The following is a 21,825-nucleotide window of genomic DNA, read 5'->3' as shown; positions in this document are numbered from 1 at the left end:
GGGATGAGTTGGAACACAGAGTGAAGAAAAAGCAGCCAACAAGTGCTCAGCTTATGTGGAAACTCCTTCAAGACTGTTGGAAAAGCATTCCAGGTGAAACTGGTTGAGAGAATGCCAAGAGTGTGCAAAGCTGTCATCAAGACCAATTGTGGCTACTTTGAAGAATAAAATATAAAAGAATAAAGTATAAAAGTATTAAATATATTTGTTTAACACTTTTTTGGTTACTACATGATTCCATATGTGCTATTTCATAGTTTTGATGTCTTCCCTATTGTTCTACAATGTAGAAAATTGTAAAAATTAGGTGTCCAAACTTTGGACTGGTAATGTAGAATTTTGTCATTTAAGACTGCTCCTACTGGAGAGTGCCAATATGACTGACCGGTGGCTACAAAGTCTTTTGATGGCCAATTCAACCACACCAGCCACTGCCTGCTCACCCTGCTATCATCCAGAAGGCGAGGTCAGAACAGCTGCATCAATCTGGGACCGAGAGACTGAAAAACAGCTTCTATCTCAAGGCCATCAGATTGTTAAATAGCAATCCCTAGCACCTTAGAGGCTGCTGCCCTATATACATAGACTTGAAATCACTGGACACTTTAATAATGTTTACATTATACATTTGCATTACTCATCTTACATGTATATACTGTATTCTATTCTACTGTATTTTAGTCTATGCCACTCCGACATTGCTCATCCAAATATTTATATATTCTTAATTCCGTTCCTTTACTTTAGATTTGTATGTATTGTGTGAATTGTTGTGAAATTGTTAGATATTACTTGTAAGATATTACTATACTGTTGGAGCTAGAAACACAAGCATTTCGCTACAGCCACAATAACATATGCTAAACCTGTATGTGAGCAATACAATTTGATTTGATTTACATCGTATCAGCAATCTAGGTTTTGTGGGTTTGTATCGTTGCCTACGTCAGATGACAATTATCCTAATATGGATGGTTCCGGTGCTAGGACCCAGAGCTGTCCTGGATGCCCGCAGTGTTTAAACTCCAGATACGGAAGAGGAAGCGAGACAACCCACTCGCTGTTTTATTTATTTTTTGTCAAATGACAGTCAATAAACTAAGTAGCCCAGACACAACTGCTATTGCATTGGTGTCTATGGGAAACCCACCCCGTTAAGTCGACCGGAACTGATCATTATTTTCAATAGTAAATGGCCTGAGTGAACTATCTTCATTAATATGTCGGTGCACCCATTCACTTCTTCTTTCGGCTCGATGTATTTATCTTCTGTGATCATGGCTGCGCTCGAACACAAGCCATGTTTGCTCATTTGAAACCCAAAGGTTAGCGAATACCTGTTTATTATTTACGTCGCCTGTACTTTGTTCAACCATATTTGTAAACTCGGATGATCAAAGACATCAGTGCCTTTGAAATCCACGGATTACAACGTAAGTCAGTTTTAATTACTTTTTATGTCAAACTTGTGATGTGTGTGTGTGTGGGGGAAGATGATGCGGTCTCACAATATCTCAGGCGAATACAGCGAAAACAATGTGCGTTTATTAGCTAACTAACAAAAAACACATTCAAAATGTTCAGAAACGTAAACGATACTCCAGGACGACTGATGTTGTTACTCTCTACGTGTTTCATTAACTAGCTATCATCGCTGTTATATCTAGCCTAGCTGTAGAAGAACGCACGTCTGCACGGTTTCACATTGTACATCACTCTGTCGTTTAATGACATGTGCCACTCATCCTGACAACCCATTCATCCATAAAGCAGCACACTGTCGTAAACCATAACAACGTACAGTATGACGTACAGCACGTCGTACCATACATAACATTTCCCCCCCCTTTCCAAAACCAGGGACTGGTACCATATATAAAATGTCCATAGGGCAAGAACCTAGAGTGATACCTGTAAGAAATAAAACATTAACCTTTAAACAGAAGGACTCTCCAAACTAACCAGTTCAGTCCATTAACCTGGAGGTTGACTAAGACACCTACCGGAGCCTAAGAATGAAAAGAGGTTAAGTAGGCCCCCAGATGAGCAGGGCGAGTTCGTGCCCGCATAGGCCTTTCTTCAACCGCCACCGCTTGTGGCTCTGGCCCTTGGGGAGCCCGTAGAGGCTGGGGCTCGGGTGGTAGTGGTGGGGGAGGTCCATCCGGTGGCGTCTCTGGCCTGCATGTCTGTTCTGTGTGCATTCGTATTACTTGAGGAGCAGGGACTTTCCTGAGGCGGCTGGCGTGCCAGCGTGATCCATTGCTCAACATGAATGTGGCGGGCCCCAGTTGTCGACTGACCTGCAGGGGTTCCGACCAGAATGAGGCCATTTTGTTGCACCGCTGAGGCCGTCGGGCTCGGACCCAGTCAGACACTTGGATGATCGACTTCTTCACCCTGTGTGCCTTGTCAAAACGCTGTTTCATTGCTCTTGCTCTGTAGTGCATTAGCGTTTGATTCAAAGCAGTTTGGAACGTGCACCCCTGGACCAGGTGCGCTCTGATGCCGTTCTTCAGCGTTTTGTTGAAGCGTTCCACCCCTCCGTTAGCTTGTGGGTTGTAGTAGGCCGTGCGGATGTGTTTGATTCCCTTGTTGCTGAGATATGAGGAGAACTCGGCAGAGATTAGCTGGGGCCCATTGTCCGTGGTAAGGGTGAGGGGCAGGCCCCACCTTGTGAACAGGCTGTCTAGGATGTCCACGATGGCCTGTGCTGTGACAGTTCCGACAGGAACCACTTCTGGCCACTTAGAGTGGAGGTCATACACCACCACCAGGAAGCGCTGATGGTGAGGGACTGCGTGACCATGGATCTCGCCACAGATGTCCAGTTGGATGTGCTCCCAGGGGCGGGACGGCCATGCGAGAGGCTGCAGGGGGGTGGGGCGGACTGTCCTGTTTTCCCACTGAGGAGGCATGCAGCACAATCCCTGACCAGGGCTTCAATGTCGTGGTCGATGCCTGGCCACCACACAAGGTCTCGACATCGCTGTTTGACCTTCACTATGCCCAAGTGCCCCTCGTGCGCCATGGATAGAACACGCGCACGCAGACCACTTGGGACCACAGTGCAAAACCCTCGAGAGACACAGACTTCTTCCCAGCAAGACAGTTCGTGCTTCACCCTGGCGAAAGTCGCCAGCTCTTCCGGCACGGGTGCTGGCCATCCAGTGCGTATGTAGGTGCGCAGGGTAGACAGTGTGGGATCCTGTTCCGATGCTTGCTTCAGCTCCTCCAGTGAGACAACTGACTGAAGAGGAGCGTAAAGCATTTGTACGAGCTCTGTTTCGTTGTCGTCTGGCAAGACGGTCGGAGTAGGAGCGTCAAAGGAGCGTGAGAGGAGGTCTGCCACCACGTTATCCCTCCCTGGAGTGAACTTCAGCTGATAGTCGTACTGTCTGAGGCGGTCGGCCCATCTGTGCAGCCGAAGTGGCTTGTGGCCAGTTCCTGATGCCGACAGTAGCGTTGTGAGGGACTGGTGGTCGGTTCGGAGCGTGAACAGACGGCCATAGAGGTAGAGGTGCCACCTTTCGCACGCCCAGACACAGGCCAGTGCTTCTCGTTCACCCACAGAGTACCGTTGTTCTGTGGGGCTCAGGGCCCTTGAGGCGAAGGCGACGGGCCTCTCAATGCCATTCTGCAGCTGTGAGAGGACAGCTCCTAGTGCTCCAGCTGAGGCGTCACATGTGACAATGGTGGGGCAGACGGGGTCAAAGTGAGCCAAGACTGGGGCTGTGGTGAGCTGGCTCTTCAGTGAGCGGACCGCGTCTGAGCAGGCTGCCGTCCAGGCCCATGGCTCATCCTTCTTGAGGAGCTGGCGAAGGGGCGCTGTGGTCTGGGAGTAGTGGGGCAGAAACCGGAGGTAGTAGGCTGTCATGCCCAAGAATGATGCCACCTGAGAGGCTGAGGTCGGTTCCGGGATCCTGTGGACGGCTTCAATGTTCGACATGAGTGGGGCAATGCCTTTGGCCGACAGGCGGAACCCCACAAACTCGACGGCTGGAGCTGCAAAGGTGCACTTTCCACCAATAAGGGTCAGGTTGTTCTGCAGTAGAGCGCTGAATACTCTGTGGAGTCGATAATCATGGATGTGGAGGTCAGGACCGTGGACCACGATGTCATCCAGATAGACCGCCACCCCAGGTATTCCAGCGAGGATGGTGCTCATCACCTTCTGGAAGCAGCTGGGGGCGGAGTTAAGTCCAAAAGGCATGCGTGTATATCTGAACACGCCAGCATGTGTGACAAAGGTAGTGAGATCTCTGCTAGCTGCATGGAGGGGTACCTGAAGATAACCCTGACGAAGGTCAAGCTTCGTGAAGATCTTGGAGCCATGGAATTGTGCGGTCAGCTCCTCAGCTGTAGGCAACGGGTACTTATCCGGGACAACGGCCTTGTTCACAGCACGAAGATCCACGCAGGTCCGGATTCCACCTGACTTTTTGGTTGCAATGACTAAGTTTGAAATCCAGGGGGCAGCGTTGACTGGCTCAATGATGCCTGCATCCAACTGTGCCTGGAGATCTTTTGTGACGTCATCACGCAGTGCAAAGGGAATGCGCCGCAGGGGCTGCATGACTGGGGTCACTTCCGGATTCACTAGGGGCCTGTGAGTAAAGGCTGTGAGGCAGCCCAGTCCATCAAAAAGAGTTGGCCAGTTCTGTTGCCATGTGCAGGTAACCTGGTGGATAGCTGACCCACTGTCATCTCTCAGCGTGAATCCCAAGCCTGTGAAGAGGTCGAGGCCCAAGAGGTTGGCACCCCGCTTTGCAACATGAAATGTGAATGATGGCAGATGCTTGGTGCCATAGTGTACTGGGACCTGGAGGGTGCCTACAATGTCTATCTTGGATCTACCGTACCCACACAGGGCAGTGGAGGGCTGTTGGAGTGGTAGGTGACTGAAAAACTTGTAGTAAGTGGCAAGGTTGAGCAACGACACCGCAGCGCCAGTATCCAGCAGCAAAGGCAAACCCACCTCACCCAGCTGCACAGTGCATGTCCTGAATGACACATGGTTGGTGGAGACAGTTCGGATTTCCGTGCGTTCATGTTGAGAGTGAGATGAAACTAAGGGCCTGTGCTGGGTGGAGCTAGTAGCTGGGGCAGAACGACACACTTTTGCAAAGTGATTGTATTTTGAACAGTTCTTGCATATTTTCCCACGGGCTGGGCAGTTTGAAGCCCTTGAATTGTGAGAGCTAGCCCCGCAGTTGCCACAGCTACTTCTGTTCGTTTGTCTGTGTGCCTGCTGCACGGGCATGCCGGTGTCTGTGTCCATGCAGCTATCAACGTGGGAGGCCATGCACAGCGCGTGATCGTTGTAGTGCGCCTGCTCGGGCTGAAGCTGCTGTGTGAGAATGGCTGGGGGCCGAGTGTATGCTGTAGATCTGTCTGATAGCATAGTAGAGCATTCCAACGCCGCTTCAACCTGGAGTGCTATTTTAATAGCTCCATCTAGTTGTAAATTATCCGATTCCAAAAGCAGTTTCTCCCTTGTCTTTTCACATAACGTCCCCTCTATCAACTGATCCCTGATGATCTCGTCCTGAAGTGTCCCATAGTTACAAGAGCTAGCCAAATCCCTCAGATTAGCCACGTAGCTTTGAATGGACTCACCCGGCCGTTGGTGTCTCTTCCGTAGCCGGTAGCGTCGGAGGAGCACTCGCTCTTTCCCGGCAAAATGGTTCCGTAGGAGGCTGACTGCAGCAGTGAATGTAGGAGCCGATCCAAGCGCTCTGAAAATCCTTTGTCCCTCTGTACCGAGGCAGTGACGGAGCAGTGCTGTCCTCCGCTTGTCGGAGATTGTAGAAAAGTCCATAGCTTCGATATAAGTGTTAAAGCTATCAAGCCAGTTATTCCACGGGACTGGAGGTTCGCCAGGCACGGCGAGGAATGGTGCCAGCGGTGGTAAACTGAATTCAGCCATCTTCGTCGCCAATGTTATATCTAGCCTAGCTGTAGAAGAACGCACGTCTGCACGGTTTCACATTGTACATCACTCTGTCGTTTAATGACATGTGCCACTCATCCTGACAACCCATTCATCCATAAAGCAGCACACTGTCGTAAACCATAACAACGTACAGTATGACGTACAGCACGTCGTACCATACATAACAATCGCAAAAGTTTAAAGAGCACAGACCTGCTGTGACTATTATAAACTAGTTTTACACTGCGTTGTAGTGAACTTCTGTTGATTATTGTCAATAACCTTGAATTTAGCATGATCTTATAAGGGCCTAGAGGTGTCGAATGATATGTTGAAACTATGAGCAACTTAAATAATTTTAACCCGATTGTGTTAAATGTAGTTACATCTCACCTAACGAACTCCTTGGAGGATTGTTTTTGTTGCAGTGTACAGTAACGTTAGAAGATATCAAATCAGATTCTAACTAGGTAACGCTAGATAGGCCTAACGTTAGTTGGAAAGGAAGTTAACCATCGGGTGGCGAGTTTTGAATAAAAGCTAATTTAGCTAGCTAGTCAAGAAATGGACAATAACAAAACTAAACATGTTTAGCTATGCAACTGCTCGTGCCACCTTTTAATTAAATTACACAAGCCCTGACGTTTAGCCCTTTTTGTTTTCGTTATTGACAATTTTGATAAGCAACTGGATAGCGGGATGGTTTAGCTAACTACCAAACAATCAACTTCAACTGGACAAGTTAAATAGCGAGCTAATGTAACCATGACACGTTATCATGAAAGACTGCTATAGGTAGTTTGCTGACTAGTTGAGCCATGGATGAGAGATTCAGGTCTATGCAGAGGGGCGCTATCAGCAACAGCGCATGGTCACGTGTAGCAGACAGCCTTGCTAGTAAGCAATGACAACCGAATCTAATTTTCTGTCGTTAGAAAGTAACTAATACATGAATCACTACGGAAGTTGTCTGTTTTCTAATTGCAATTATAATGTATTTGTGACATGGCTAATATTTGTGGCGATCTAACTAGCATAGCTTAATGAAACCAATGTTTTCAACTAGCTAGTTTTCTCCGCTTCATGCTAATATGCGTTTATCGTGGGATGGATGTTGAAAAACGCAATTAAACATGAGGAGGAAGGAGGACCATCCTTCTCAGTGAATTTCATAATTGTAAAACATTGAAAAAGTACTCTTTTTTTTAATTTTTTTTTTAGATAAAACTATAATAAATATATTCACGTCACCAAATAATTTATTAAAACCCACTGTTTTGCAATGAGGGTCTACAGTAGCATCAACAGCACTCTGTAGGGTAGCATCATGGTGTAGCTGGGAGGATAGCTAGTTTCCGTCCTCCTCTGGGGAGGCTGATGGTTCTTACCCCCTTCCTTAGACTTACACAGTAATTATGACAACTTCCGGAAGACGTCCTCCGAGTGATCAGAGCTCTTGTAGCATGAACTGACTTTTTCTCCACCCAATCAAAGGATCAGTGAATGAATCTAGTACAGAATGCATTTTTAAGCCACAGCTATCTAGTACTGCAGTGCATAAAATGTGGTGAGTAGTTGACTCGAAGAGAGATAAAGAGACTAAGTTATTTTTTTTCTTCAGTTTCTCTTACTTAGCTAGGAAATGCAGCTAGCTAGTTCAGCCTACTCAAAAACGCTTCTCAAACAGAGAGATGCTATGTTAGCTAGCTGTCTATGACTATCCAACACAACACTGGAAGTCTTCCAAGTCAAGTTCAGTTAAGCTTTTGATTTCACATATGTATTGCCACCAGGGCCCGCCGGTGTAAGTGCTACACTGCTCACTGACTGTACACTGTAAAGTTACAGCATGATTGTAGCGAGTTTACTAATGCATTAGTTCTATTAGCTTTGTTGACTGATGTTACTTTAGCTTATATGGTGACAACGATGTTGGCAGTGTGTAGCAGTTATGATATTATATGGTTTTGCTTGGAATGTTATTTTTGCCTGGTCACACAAGTGTTGTTCATTGAAGTCCACAAGCGAAGGGAAACGGTGAGAGGAGGAGAGCGCATAGATGCGAGAAGGAATACAATGTGGCTACTATGGACTGTGTTTACGTGTGATCAGGGGTGTATTCATTCTGCCAGTTCTGTTGAAAAATGTTTCTTAAATAGAAGCAAATGGAACGACACGGGGATAAACACCTGAATTTGTCCAATAGAAACTGTCGTTTGCAACTGTTGGACTAATGATTACACCCTATATCAGCTAGATGCAGGCAAAAGTGTGCAAAGTGGTATTGAATGTGTCACTGTCTGTCCAAAAATGTTTCTCTCGACCTGTGTGCGCCTACGTTGTAAACTATCATTCATAGGTTAGGTTGTAGCAACCTCATGATGGGTATAGGGAAAATAAGAGTATCATATAGTAGCCTAATCCTATCGCTGTTAGATATTCCATTCCCCCAGCCCAATGTAACAGCGATAGGATTAGGCTACTACATGATACTCTTATTTTCCCTTTACCCATCATGAGGTTGCTACAACCTAGCCTATCCACAGTCATCCAATATGCTATAATAGAAATAAGGCCATGCTCATGATGTACAAGCAAAGCTAATTTTATATTGTTTGAAAGTAGCTAACTAATAAATTAATAACTACTGAAGTTGTCTGTTTTCTAATTGCAATTACCATAGCTTTGTGGTGATCTAGTGTTAGTTAGCTCTTCATGCTAATATTATGCGTTTATCGTGGGATGGATGTTGAGAAACTCAGTTAAACGTTGGGTTTACGAACAGGCAGACGTTCCATACAATATGTAGGTACTTGCTGAAAACCACGATATACCTTTTTCAACTTTTAGCTCGATTTCTTGAAAACATGTCTCGCAGACCAACATATTGAAGTTCCCCCGCTGTCAAAACGGGTTCGCTGTGCTTTAACGTGGATCAACCCGTGGTGTTCATTGTCCATGAGTGTGCTGGCCAGAGCATCCCATCTGCTGCTCTAACTGCGACATTTTGAGGGAGTTGTGGGAGTGCAACGTTTGTGATGTCGTCCTCAACGTGTCATCATTCATAGCCATCTTCAGGCTTGCCAACGCCTGCATTGTAACCAATACTTTTTAGTGTATGGATCCAGCTAGCTATTTTATTTTTTTAAATCACATAGTATTTGTTATTTAGTTTATACTGCTCACTTATTTTATTAATGGAAACCATCCATTGCATGTGTATTCTGCTTGAAAGAATATACTATTATGAGACAGCTGCAGGGAATTTCTGTGAATTTTATTTTATGTTCAGGGTCAAATATTTTTTTCCTTAAATATTTATTGTTTCTCTTCATGACTTGTGGTCTTTGCTACCTGTTTTTCAGATGGAGGCGAACAACCATTTCAACTATGGCACCCATTCCTCTGTGTCTGTTAACTCAGGACTGAAACTCTCCTCAGGGGATTCTGTCTATACTAACGGGTCCTCCATGAGTTTCCCTCAGCAGGAGAAGAGTGAGTACAGACCCAATTTTCTGTGGTTACTCTGCCTCACTATTTCTATAGTGAACAAAAATATAAACACTATGTAAAGTGTTGGTCCCATGTTTCATGAACTGAAATAAAATATCCCAGAAATGTTCCATACACACTAAAATTGTATTTCTCTCAAATGTTGTGCACTATTTTTGTTTACATGCCTGTTAGGCAGCATTTCTCATTTTCCAATATAATCAATCCACCTGCCAGGTGTGGCATATCAAGAAGCTGGTTAAACAGTGTGTTCATTGCACAGGTGCACCTTGTGCTAGGGACAATAAAAGGACACTATAAATGTGCAGTTTTGTAACAAAACACAATGCGACAGATGTCTGAAGTTTTGAGGGAGCCAGCAATTGGCATGCTGACTGCAGGAATGTCCACCAGAGCTGTTGCAAGATCATTTTATGTTAATTTCTCTACCATAAGCCGCCTCCAACGTCATTTTAGAGAATTTGGCAGTATGTCCAACTGGCCTCACAACCGCAGACCATGTGTAACCACGCCAGCCCAGGACCTCCACATCCGGCATCTTTACCTGCAGGATTTCTAAGACCAGCCCACCGGACAGCTGATGAAACTGAGGCGTATTTCTGTCTGTAATAAAGCCCTTTTGTAGGGAAAAACGAACTCTGATTGGCTGGGCCTGGCTCCTGAGTGGGTGGGACCACGCCCACCCATGACTGCGCCCCTGCCCAGTCATGTGAAATCCACAGATTAGGGCCTAATGAATTTGTCAATTGACTGATTTCCTATGAACTGTAACTCAGTAAAATAGTTGAAATTATTGCATGTTGCGTTTCATATTTTTGTTTAGTGTATATCAATAACTGATTTAAATGAATATCGCTCTGCCTCAGTTTTTTCACCCCTTATAATGAGCAAGAGATTGTATCTAACTCTAGAGCAGGTGTTCGGTGCATAAGCAATTAATTAATGTAACCTCAAATTTGCTAGACAATTTATGATTGTGCAGGATGCATGACCTGTGGATGATGTGTGAATTGAACACACTGAAAAATGAATTATCTGACCCATCTTTTCTTACTCTTGTCCCTGACCACCTTTGCAGATATGAACGGCGAAATGAATGTGAATGGCAGCACTACTGTAATTGGGTCCAGTGTGCCTGGCTCCCACCCTCCAACAGCCCCATACCCTCATATGAGCAACCACCACCACCAGAGTAGCATGGGCTACGACTACCTGTGGGGAGGACAGCCACAGTACAGCCCAGCCATGAGCTTGTCTCCTGGGCATGGCATGCACCAGAAGCAGCCTCCCACTGGGGTGATGCAGCAACAGAGCCAGCAGCATTTCCAGGGTCACGGACTGTACCAACTGAACGGGGGCATGCCTGGGTCCCGTCAGCCCCCCGTGGCGCCCCCCCCAAACATGACTCTTACAGGGGGCCAGTACTGGAACAGGGTTAACCCGGGGCAACAGCAGAGCAGCGCAGCCATGGCAATGAGGTATAACTCGCACAGCGTGTACGGGGCCTACCAGAGCCAGGTGCACTCTGGGATTGCGCCCTCACAGCATCACCAGCAGCAGCCTCCACAGCCACCCCCTCACCAACAGACACAGCAACAACACCACCACCACCAGCAGCAGCAGCAGCAACCTCAGCACTACAGCATGGTGTCCAATGGGATTCCCTACTACCAGCCCCAGCACCCACCTCTTCCCGCTCCACAACCTCAGGCTCAGATGATGCCCCCTACCTCCCAGAATTTCACCCCTCCACGGGGAAGCCCTCAGCACCGCCAGGGGGGCCCAGGCAGCCCCCTCCCCATGGCGGTGTCCTCTGTCCCCATTATGTCACCCTCGACAATGGCAGATAGTGGATCGCCCCAGAGCCAGACCAGGGAGAGGAGTCCCCATGGTGGTTCTGTAGCGATGCCGGCTGTCATGCAAGGTGAGATGCACATATTTACCCAGGTTTCAAGTCTTCTGAGTAACCTAACCCCTTCTATTTTTATAGCACAGAAGTGTTTCATTTTCATATTTCTGTGGTCGCTAGATACATGGCGCTGTTTCTACAGATACTGTAACACAATAGTTTGAAATTCCTGTTTCAAAGCAATTTTTCTTTTCAATGACTCAATTTTCTTTCAGTTCGGCCTTATCCCCTAATTGACTAATCAATATCTCAGCTGTCAGTAATTGAATTCGCTAAGCAGATTTAAAACTTCTACAGGATTGGTGGGTCCCCCTTGGGACGTTTGAGCTAACGTAGGCTAATGCGATTAGCATGAAGTTGTAAGTAACAAGAACATTTCCCAGGACGTAGACATATCTGATATTGGCAGAAAGCTTAAAATCTTGTTAATCTAGCTGCACTGTGCAATTTACAGCAGCTATTACAGTGAAATAATACCATTCTATTGTTTGAGGAGAGTGCACAGTTATGAACTTGAAAAGTTATTAATAAACCAATTAGGCACATTTGGGCAGTCTTGCTACAAAGTTTTGAACAGAAATGCAATGGTTCATTGGCTCAGTCTAAAACATTGCACATACACTGCTGCCATCTAGTGGCCAAAATCTCAATTGTAGCTGGGCTGGAGTAATACATTATGGCCATTGTCTTGCATTTCAAAGATAACTGTACAAAAAAACAGTTGGTTTTCTAATGTGTTATATTCTCCTACGTTCATCTCACATTTACACAAACTTCAAAGTGTTTCCTTTCAAATGGTATTAAGAATATGCATTTCCTTGCTTCAGGTCCTGAGCTACAGGCAGTTAGATTTGGGTATGTCATTTTAGGCGAAAATTGAAAAAAGTGGGCCGATCCTTAAGAGGTTTTTAATGTCAACACTGTAAACTGTTTCCATGACAGAACTGAAACCATGTTTGCATATTCTGTCATCTCAGCTTGATAAGGTTTTGTGTTTTGTTCTTCTCATTTCTAATGGTCTGACTGTTTGTGCTCCCTAGGGTGGATGAGTGAAGCGTTTAAGGATGTGGATGAAGGCTACAATGGGATGGAGAGGACGTCTGTCGCCCAGCGGCTGCCTAAAAGCGACAGCTACCCTCCCAAGCCCCCTGGACCTCCCATGGGGCCCACCAGTGACGACTGCCAGCACTCCAAGCAGCCAATGGCCCAGCACCATGAAATGACAACCTTAGCGAGGGAGCCTGCGCTGCCTGAGCCTCCACACTCGATGTCTGCGCCTCCCCCTGTGGTTTCCACACTTCCTTCAGCTAAGGCAGCAACCCCTCCTACTGTCTTCGCAGCTGCACACAAGCCTAAGATCACAATGCGCAATGCCAAGCGTCGGCTGGAGTGGTGTAAAGCTCGCCGCCATTGGACTCTGGAGCAGTGGAAACGTGTTCTCTGGAGTGATGAATCACGCTTCACCATCTGGCAGTCCGACGGACGAATATGGGTTTGGCGGATGCCAGGAGAACGCTACCTGCCTGAGTGCATAGTGCCAACTGTAAAGTTTGGTGGAGGAGGAATAATGGTCTGGGGTTGTTTTTCATGGTTCGGGCTAGGCCCCTTACTTCCAGTGAAGGGAAATCTTAATGCTACAGCATACAATGACATTCTAGACGATTCTGTGCTTCCGACTTTGTGGCAACAGTTTGGGGAAGGCCCTTTCCTGTTTCAGCATGACAATGCCCCTGTGCACAAAGTGAGGTCCATACAGAAATGGTTTGTCGAGTTCGGTGTGGAAGAACTTGACTGGCCTGCACAAAGCCCTGACCTCAACCCCATCGAACACCTTTGGGATGAATTGGAACGCCGACTGCGAGCCAGGTCTAATCGCCCAGCATCAGTACCTGACCTCACTAATGCTCTTGTGGCTGAATGGAAACAAGTCCCTACCACAATGTTCCAACATCTAGTGGAAAGCCTTCCCAGAAGAGTGGAGGCTGTTATAGCTGCAAAGGGTGGACCAACTCCATATTAATGCCCATGATTTTGTAATGAGATGTTCGACGAGCAGGTTATGTACGGATCCGCAGTCTCCACTTACATTTGCAGTCCTACACTCTTGGCGAGTAAACGTTCATGATTTGATCTGATGTACTGTATAGTAATCATTCTCAGCCTAGGAAAGGAATACAAGCAGTTGTCAAATGTAATGAAATATAATTAAAAATAGTAATCTGCCCCCCCCCCCCACCATTTACAATTTCTGTTTGGTTCCCTCTTGTGAGCTGCCTCCCGTGGCATATAGATAGTGATCAGAGAAACAGTTCAGTGTTTCAGTACCTTAGCCTTTAAACTTACATGTTTCCCCTTTCCTCCTCACCTGTTAAATCTCGAACAGTCTATCAATGTTCATAAGATTTGAATGTTGTGAAATTCTTTCAGGCATCTGTCTTAATGTTGCTCCCAAATATACATTTTTTTACTAATTCCATATTGATAGTATCTAACAGCAGATCACATGAAGGCAAAATGAAAGGAGGCTTGAAGCTCAGTTTGGCAAACATCTGGTTGTTTTTGGTTTTTTACCTTCAAGAATCTTTCCATCTGTTTAGAGTTGTGGCAAAGTACATTACAATACTCCTGGGTCTTGTGTGGTGAGGGGTTTGATGGGGGATATGACATGGTAAACCTGTGTAATGACCAAATGAAACTTGCACTGTCAAGAAAATATGAGGTAAATGTGTAGTTATTGGTCTGTATGTCAAACCTGTAAAGTTATCACAGGCTTAAGCACTTCAAATGATGTTGAGTTACACTGGAAAATCCTTTTTTTGTCTACATCTTTTTAAGACACTAAGACTCGTGTTTCCCATGGTGCAAGTGTTTGAAGACGGGCTATGCGTGTTTCATGTCAAATAAGTTTTTGAGAAGACACTGCTTTCAGTGATGTGTGACTTTTCATACATTTCAAATGGGAGGACATGGCAACTGTACTTCATTAATCACTGTTTACAGTATTGGTAATTTATTTTGGTAGAGGTGTGTTTCTCAACCTTCAGACATCTGATCAGCTGCTCACTGATATAGGTAAATAAATATCCTAGCGGCCTCCCAAGTGGCACAGCACTGCGTCACTACAGACCCGGGTTCGATCCAGCCGTGACCGGGAGACCTATGAGGCGGCGCACTATTGGCCCAACATTTTCTGTGTTAGGTGAGGATTTGGTCTGAAAATCCTTTGTCCCTCTGTACCGAGGCAGTGACGGAGCAGTGCTGTCCTCCGCTTGTCGGAGATTGTAGAAAAGTCCATAGCTTCGATATAAGTGTTAAAGCTATCAAGCCAGTTATTCCACGGGACTGGAGGTTCGCCAGGCACGGCGAGGAATGGTGCCAGCGGTGGTAAACTGAATTCAGCCATCTTCGTCGCCAATGTTATATCTAGCCTAGCTGTAGAAGAACGCACGTCTGCACGGTTTCACATTGTACATCACTCTGTCGTTTAATGACATGTGCCACTCATCCTGACAACCCATTCATCCATAAAGCAGCACACTGTCGTAAACCATAACAACGTACAGTATGACGTACAGCACGTCGTACCATACATAACAATCGCAAAAGTTTAAAGAGCACAGACCTGCTGTGACTATTATAAACTAGTTTTACACTGCGTTGTAGTGAACTTCTGTTGATTATTGTCAATAACCTTGAATTTAGCATGATCTTATAAGGGCCTAGAGGTGTCGAATGATATGTTGAAACTATGAGCAACTTAAATAATTTTAACCCGATTGTGTTAAATGTAGTTACATCTCACCTAACGAACTCCTTGGAGGATTGTTTTTGTTGCAGTGTACAGTAACGTTAGAAGATATCAAATCAGATTCTAACTAGGTAACGCTAGATAGGCCTAACGTTAGTTGGAAAGGAAGTTAACCATCGGGTGGCGAGTTTTGAATAAAAGCTAATTTAGCTAGCTAGTCAAGAAATGGACAATAACAAAACTAAACATGTTTAGCTATGCAACTGCTCGTGCCACCTTTTAATTAAATTACACAAGCCCTGACGTTTAGCCCTTTTTGTTTTCGTTATTGACAATTTTGATAAGCAACTGGATAGCGGGATGGTTTAGCTAACTACCAAACAATCAACTTCAACTGGACAAGTTAAATAGCGAGCTAATGTAACCATGACACGTTATCATGAAAGACTGCTATAGGTAGTTTGCTGACTAGTTGAGCCATGGATGAGAGATTCAGGTCTATGCAGAGGGGCGCTATCAGCAACAGCGCATGGTCACGTGTAGCAGACAGCCTTGCTAGTAAGCAATGACAACCGAATCTAATTTTCTGTCGTTAGAAAGTAACTAATACATGAATCACTACGGAAGTTGTCTGTTTTCTAATTGCAATTATAATGTATTTGTGACATGGCTAATATTTGTGGCGATCTAACTAGCATAGCTTAATGAAACCAATGTTTTCAACTAGCTAGTTTTCTCCGCTTCATGCTAATATGCGTTTATCGTGGGATGGATGTTGAAAAACGCAATTAAACATGAGGAGGAAGGAGGACCATCCTTCTCAGTGAATTTCATAATTGTAAAACATTGAAAAAGTACTCTTTTTTTAATTTTTTTTAGATAAAACTATAATAAATATATTCACGTCACCAAATAATTTATTAAAACCCACTGTTTTGCAATGAGGGTCTACAGTAGCATCAACAGCACTCTGTAGGGTAGCATCATGGTGTAGCTGGGAGGATAGCTAGTTTCCGTCCTCCTCTGGGGAGGCTGATGGTTCTTACCCCCTTCCTTAGACTTACACAGTAATTATGACAACTTCCGGAAGACGTCCTCCGAGTGATCAGAGCTCTTGTAGCATGAACTGACTTTTTCTCCACCCAATCAAAGGATCAGTGAATGAATCTAGTACAGAATGCATTTTTAAGCCACAGCTATCTAGTACTGCAGTGCATAAAATGTGGTGAGTAGTTGACTCGAAGAGAGATAAAGAGACTAAGTTATTTTTTTTCTTCAGTTTCTCTTACTTAGCTAGGAAATGCAGCTAGCTAGTTCAGCCTACTCAAAAACGCTTCTCAAACAGAGAGATGCTATGTTAGCTAGCTGTCTATGACTATCCAACACAACACTGGAAGTCTTCCAAGTCAAGTTCAGTTAAGCTTTTGATTTCACATATGTATTGCCACCAGGGCCCGCCGGTGTAAGTGCTACACTGCTCACTGACTGTACACTGTAAAGTTACAGCATGATTGTAGCGAGTTTACTAATGCATTAGTTCTATTAGCTTTGTTGACTGATGTTACTTTAGCTTATATGGTGACAACGATGTTGGCAGTGTGTAGCAGTTATGATATTATATGGTTTTGCTTGGAATGTTATTTTTGCCTGGTCACACAAGTGTTGTTCATTGAAGTCCACAAGCGAAGGGAAACGGTGAGAGGAGGAGAGCGCATAGATGCGAGAAGGAATACAATGTGGCTACTATGGACTGTGTTTACGTGTGATCAGGGGTGTATTCATTCTGCCAGTTCTGTTGAAAAATGTTTCTTAAATAGAAGCAAATGGAACGACACGGGGATAAACACCTGAATTTGTCCAATAGAAACTGTCGTTTGCAACTGTTGGACTAATGATTACACCCTATATCAGCTAGATGCAGGCAAAAGTGTGCAAAGTGGTATTGAATGTGTCACTGTCTGTCCAAAAATGTTTCTCTCGACCTGTGTGCGCCTACGTTGTAAACTATCATTCATAGGTTAGGTTGTAGCAACCTCATGATGGGTATAGGGAAAATAAGAGTATCATATAGTAGCCTAATCCTATCGCTGTTAGATATTCCATTCCCCCAGCCCAATGTAACAGCGATAGGATTAGGCTACTACATGATACTCTTATTTTCCCTTTACCCATCATGAGGTTGCTACAACCTAGCCTATCCACAGTCATCCAATATGCTATAATAGAAATAAGGCCATGCTCATGATGTACAAGCAAAGCTAATTTTATATTGTTTGAAAGTAGCTAACTAATAAATTAATAACTACTGAAGTTGTCTGTTTTCTAATTGCAATTACCATAGCTTTGTGGTGATCTAGTGTTAGTTAGCTCTTCATGCTAATATTATGCGTTTATCGTGGGATGGATGTTGAGAAACTCAGTTAAACGTTGGGTTTACGAACAGGCAGACGTTCCATACAATATGTAGGTACTTGCTGAAAACCACGATATACCTTTTTTCAACTTTTAGCTCGATTTCTTGAAAACATGTCTCGCAGACCAACATATTGAAGTTCCCCCGCTGTCAAAACGGGTTCGCTGTGCTTTAACGTGGATCAACCCGTGGTGTTCATTGTCCATGAGTGTGCTGGCCAGAGCATCCCATCTGCTGCTCTAACTGCGACATTTTGAGGGAGTTGTGGGAGTGCAACGTTTGTGATGTCGTCCTCAACGTGTCATCATTCATAGCCATCTTCAGGCTTGCCAACGCCTGCATTGTAACCAATACTTTTTAGTGTATGGATCCAGCTAGCTATTTTATTTTTTTAAATCACATAGTATTTGTTATTTAGTTTATACTGCTCACTTATTTTATTAATGGAAACCATCCATTGCATGTGTATTCTGCTTGAAAGAATATACTATTATGAGACAGCTGCAGGGAATTTCTGTGAATTTTATTTTATGTTCAGGGTCAAATATTTTTTCCTTAAATATTTATTGTTTCTCTTCATGACTTGTGGTCTTTGCTACCTGTTTTTCAGATGGAGGCGAACAACCATTTCAACTATGGCACCCATTCCTCTGTGTCTGTTAACTCAGGACTGAAACTCTCCTCAGGGGATTCTGTCTATACTAACGGGTCCTCCATGAGTTTCCCTCAGCAGGAGAAGAGTGAGTACAGACCCAATTTTCTGTGGTTACTCTGCCTCACTATTTCTATAGTGAACAAAAATATAAACACTATGTAAAGTGTTGGTCCCATGTTTCATGAACTGAAATAAAATATCCCAGAAATGTTCCATACACACTAAAATTGTATTTCTCTCAAATGTTGTGCACTATTTTTGTTTACATGCCTGTTAGGCAGCATTTCTCATTTTCCAATATAATCAATCCACCTGCCAGGTGTGGCATATCAAGAAGCTGGTTAAACAGTGTGTTCATTGCACAGGTGCACCTTGTGCTAGGGACAATAAAAGGACACTATAAATGTGCAGTTTTGTAACAAAACACAATGCGACAGATGTCTGAAGTTTTGAGGGAGCCAGCAATTGGCATGCTGACTGCAGGAATGTCCACCAGAGCTGTTGCAAGATCATTTTATGTTAATTTCTCTACCATAAGCCGCCTCCAACGTCATTTTAGAGAATTTGGCAGTATGTCCAACTGGCCTCACAACCGCAGACCATGTGTAACCACGCCAGCCCAGGACCTCCACATCCGGCATCTTTACCTGCAGGATTTCTAAGACCAGCCCACCGGACAGCTGATGAAACTGAGGCGTATTTCTGTCTGTAATAAAGCCCTTTTGTAGGGAAAAACGAACTCTGATTGGCTGGGCCTGGCTCCTGAGTGGGTGGGACCACGCCCACCCATGACTGCGCCCCTGCCCAGTCATGTGAAATCCACAGATTAGGGCCTAATGAATTTGTCAATTGACTGATTTCCTATGAACTGTAACTCAGTAAAATAGTTGAAATTATTGCATGTTGCGTTTCATATTTTTGTTTAGTGTATATCAATAACTGATTTAAATGAATATCGCTCTGCCTCAGTTTTTTCACCCCTTATAATGAGCAAGAGATTGTATCTAACTCTAGAGCAGGTGTTCGGTGCATAAGCAATTAATTAATGTAACCTCAAATTTGCTAGACAATTTATGATTGTGCAGGATGCATGACCTGTGGATGATGTGTGAATTGAACACACTGAAAAATGAATTATCTGACCCATCTTTTCTTACTCTTGTCCCTGACCACCTTTGCAGATATGAACGGCGAAATGAATGTGAATGGCAGCACTACTGTAATTGGGTCCAGTGTGCCTGGCTCCCACCCTCCAACAGCCCCATACCCTCATATGAGCAACCACCACCACCAGAGTAGCATGGGCTACGACTACCTGTGGGGAGGACAGCCACAGTACAGCCCAGCCATGAGCTTGTCTCCTGGGCATGGCATGCACCAGAAGCAGCCTCCCACTGGGGTGATGCAGCAACAGAGCCAGCAGCATTTCCAGGGTCACGGACTGTACCAACTGAACGGGGGCATGCCTGGGTCCCGTCAGCCCCCCGTGGCGCCCCCCCCAAACATGACTCTTACAGGGGGCCAGTACTGGAACAGGGTTAACCCGGGGCAACAGCAGAGCAGCGCAGCCATGGCAATGAGGTATAACTCGCACAGCGTGTACGGGGCCTACCAGAGCCAGGTGCACTCTGGGATTGCGCCCTCACAGCATCACCAGCAGCAGCCTCCACAGCCACCCCTCACCAACAGACACAGCAACAACACCACCACCACCAGCAGCAGCAGCAGCAACCTCAGCACTACAGCATGGTGTCCAATGGGATTCCCTACTACCAGCCCCAGCACCCACCTCTTCCCGCTCCACAACCTCAGGCTCAGATGATGCCCCCTACCTCCCAGAATTTCACCCCTCCACGGGGAAGCCCTCAGCACCGCCAGGGGGGCCCAGGCAGCCCCCTCCCCATGGCGGTGTCCTCTGTCCCCATTATGTCACCCTCGACAATGGCAGATAGTGGATCGCCCCAGAGCCAGACCAGGGAGAGGAGTCCCCATGGTGGTTCTGTAGCGATGCCGGCTGTCATGCAAGGTGAGATGCACATATTTACCCAGGTTTCAAGTCTTCTGAGTAACCTAACCCCTTCTATTTTTATAGCACAGAAGTGTTTCATTTTCATATTTCTGTGGTCGCTAGATACATGGCGCTGTTTCTACAGATACTGTAACACAATAGTTTGAAATTCCTGTTTCAAAGCAATTTTTCTTTTCAATGACTCAATTTTCTTTCAGTTCGGCCTTATCCCCTAATTGACTAATCAATATCTCAGCTGTCAGTAATTGAATTCGCTAAGCAGATTTAAAACTTCTACAGGATTGGTGGGTCCCCCTTGGGACGTTTGAGCTAACGTAGGCTAATGCGATTAGCATGAAGTTGTAAGTAACAAGAACATTTCCCAGGACGTAGACATATCTGATATTGGCAGAAAGCTTAAAATCTTGTTAATCTAGCTGCACTGTGCAATTTACAGCAGCTATTACAGTGAAATAATACCATTCTATTGTTTGAGGAGAGTGCACAGTTATGAACTTGAAAAGTTATTAATAAACCAATTAGGCACATTTGGGCAGTCTTGCTACAAAGTTTTGAACAGAAATGCAATGGTTCATTGGCTCAGTCTAAAACATTGCACATACACTGCTGCCATCTAGTGGCCAAAATCTCAATTGTAGCTGGGCTGGAGTAATACATTATGGCCATTGTCTTGCATTTCAAAGATAACTGTACAAAAAAACAGTTGGTTTTCTAATGTGTTATATTCTCCTACGTTCATCTCACATTTACACAAACTTCAAAGTGTTTCCTTTCAAATGGTATTAAGAATATGCATTTCCTTGCTTCAGGTCCTGAGCTACAGGCAGTTAGATTTGGGTATGTCATTTTAGGCGAAAATTGAAAAAAGTGGGCCGATCCTTAAGAGGTTTTTAATGTCAACACTGTAAACTGTTTCCATGACAGAACTGAAACCATGTTTGCATATTCTGTCATCTCAGCTTGATAAGGTTTTGTGTTTTGTTCTTCTCATTTCTAATGGTCTGACTGTTTGTGCTCCCTAGGGTGGATGAGTGAAGCGTTTAAGGATGTGGATGAAGGCTACAATGGGATGGAGAGGACGTCTGTCGCCCAGCGGCTGCCTAAAAGCGACAGCTACCCTCCCAAGCCCCCTGGACCTCCCATGGGGCCCACCAGTGACGACTGCCAGCACTCCAAGCAGCCAATGGCCCAGCACCATGAAATGACAACCTTAGCGAGGGAGCCTGCGCTGCCTGAGCCTCCACACTCGATGTCTGCGCCTCCCCCTGTGGTTTCCACACTTCCTTCAGCTAAGGCAGCAACCCCTCCTACTGTCTTCGCAGCTGCACACAAGCCTAAGATCACAATGCGCAATGCCAAGCGTCGGCTGGAGTGGTGTAAAGCTCGCCGCCATTGGACTCTGGAGCAGTGGAAACGTGTTCTCTGGAGTGATGAATCACGCTTCACCATCTGGCAGTCCGACGGACGAATATGGGTTTGGCGGATGCCAGGAGAACGCTACCTGCCTGAGTGCATAGTGCCAACTGTAAAGTTTGGTGGAGGAGGAATAATGGTCTGGGGTTGTTTTTCATGGTTCGGGCTAGGCCCCTTACTTCCAGTGAAGGGAAATCTTAATGCTACAGCATA

General features: G+C 45.2%; 1 protein-coding gene and 1 pseudogene across 1 annotated transcript; both read left to right on the top strand.

Annotated features, from left to right (window-relative positions):
* Nucleotides 1-1,024: 1,024 nt before the first annotated feature.
* Nucleotides 1,025-12,840, top strand: LOC123726202 (trithorax group protein osa; the record flags this gene model as incomplete). Its single annotated transcript, XM_045693075.1, has 4 exons — nucleotides 1,025-1,433; nucleotides 9,298-9,427; nucleotides 10,524-11,369; nucleotides 12,395-12,840. Coding segments are annotated over exons 2-4 (1,422 nt in total), but the record flags the coding sequence as incomplete, so codon positions are not given.
* A 459-nt stretch (nucleotides 12,841-13,299) lies between these two features.
* LOC123726201 (ataxin-2 homolog) lies at nucleotides 13,300-21,667 on the top strand (annotated as a pseudogene).
* Nucleotides 21,668-21,825: the final 158 nt, after the last annotated feature.

This window comes from Salmo salar, chromosome ssa13 (assembly GCF_905237065.1).
Source record: "Salmo salar chromosome ssa13, Ssal_v3.1, whole genome shotgun sequence".
Taxonomy (NCBI): Eukaryota; Metazoa; Chordata; class Actinopteri; order Salmoniformes; family Salmonidae; genus Salmo; species Salmo salar.
The sequence above is the reverse complement of the archived record's forward strand: the minus strand, read 5'-3'. Positions and strand labels throughout refer to the sequence as shown.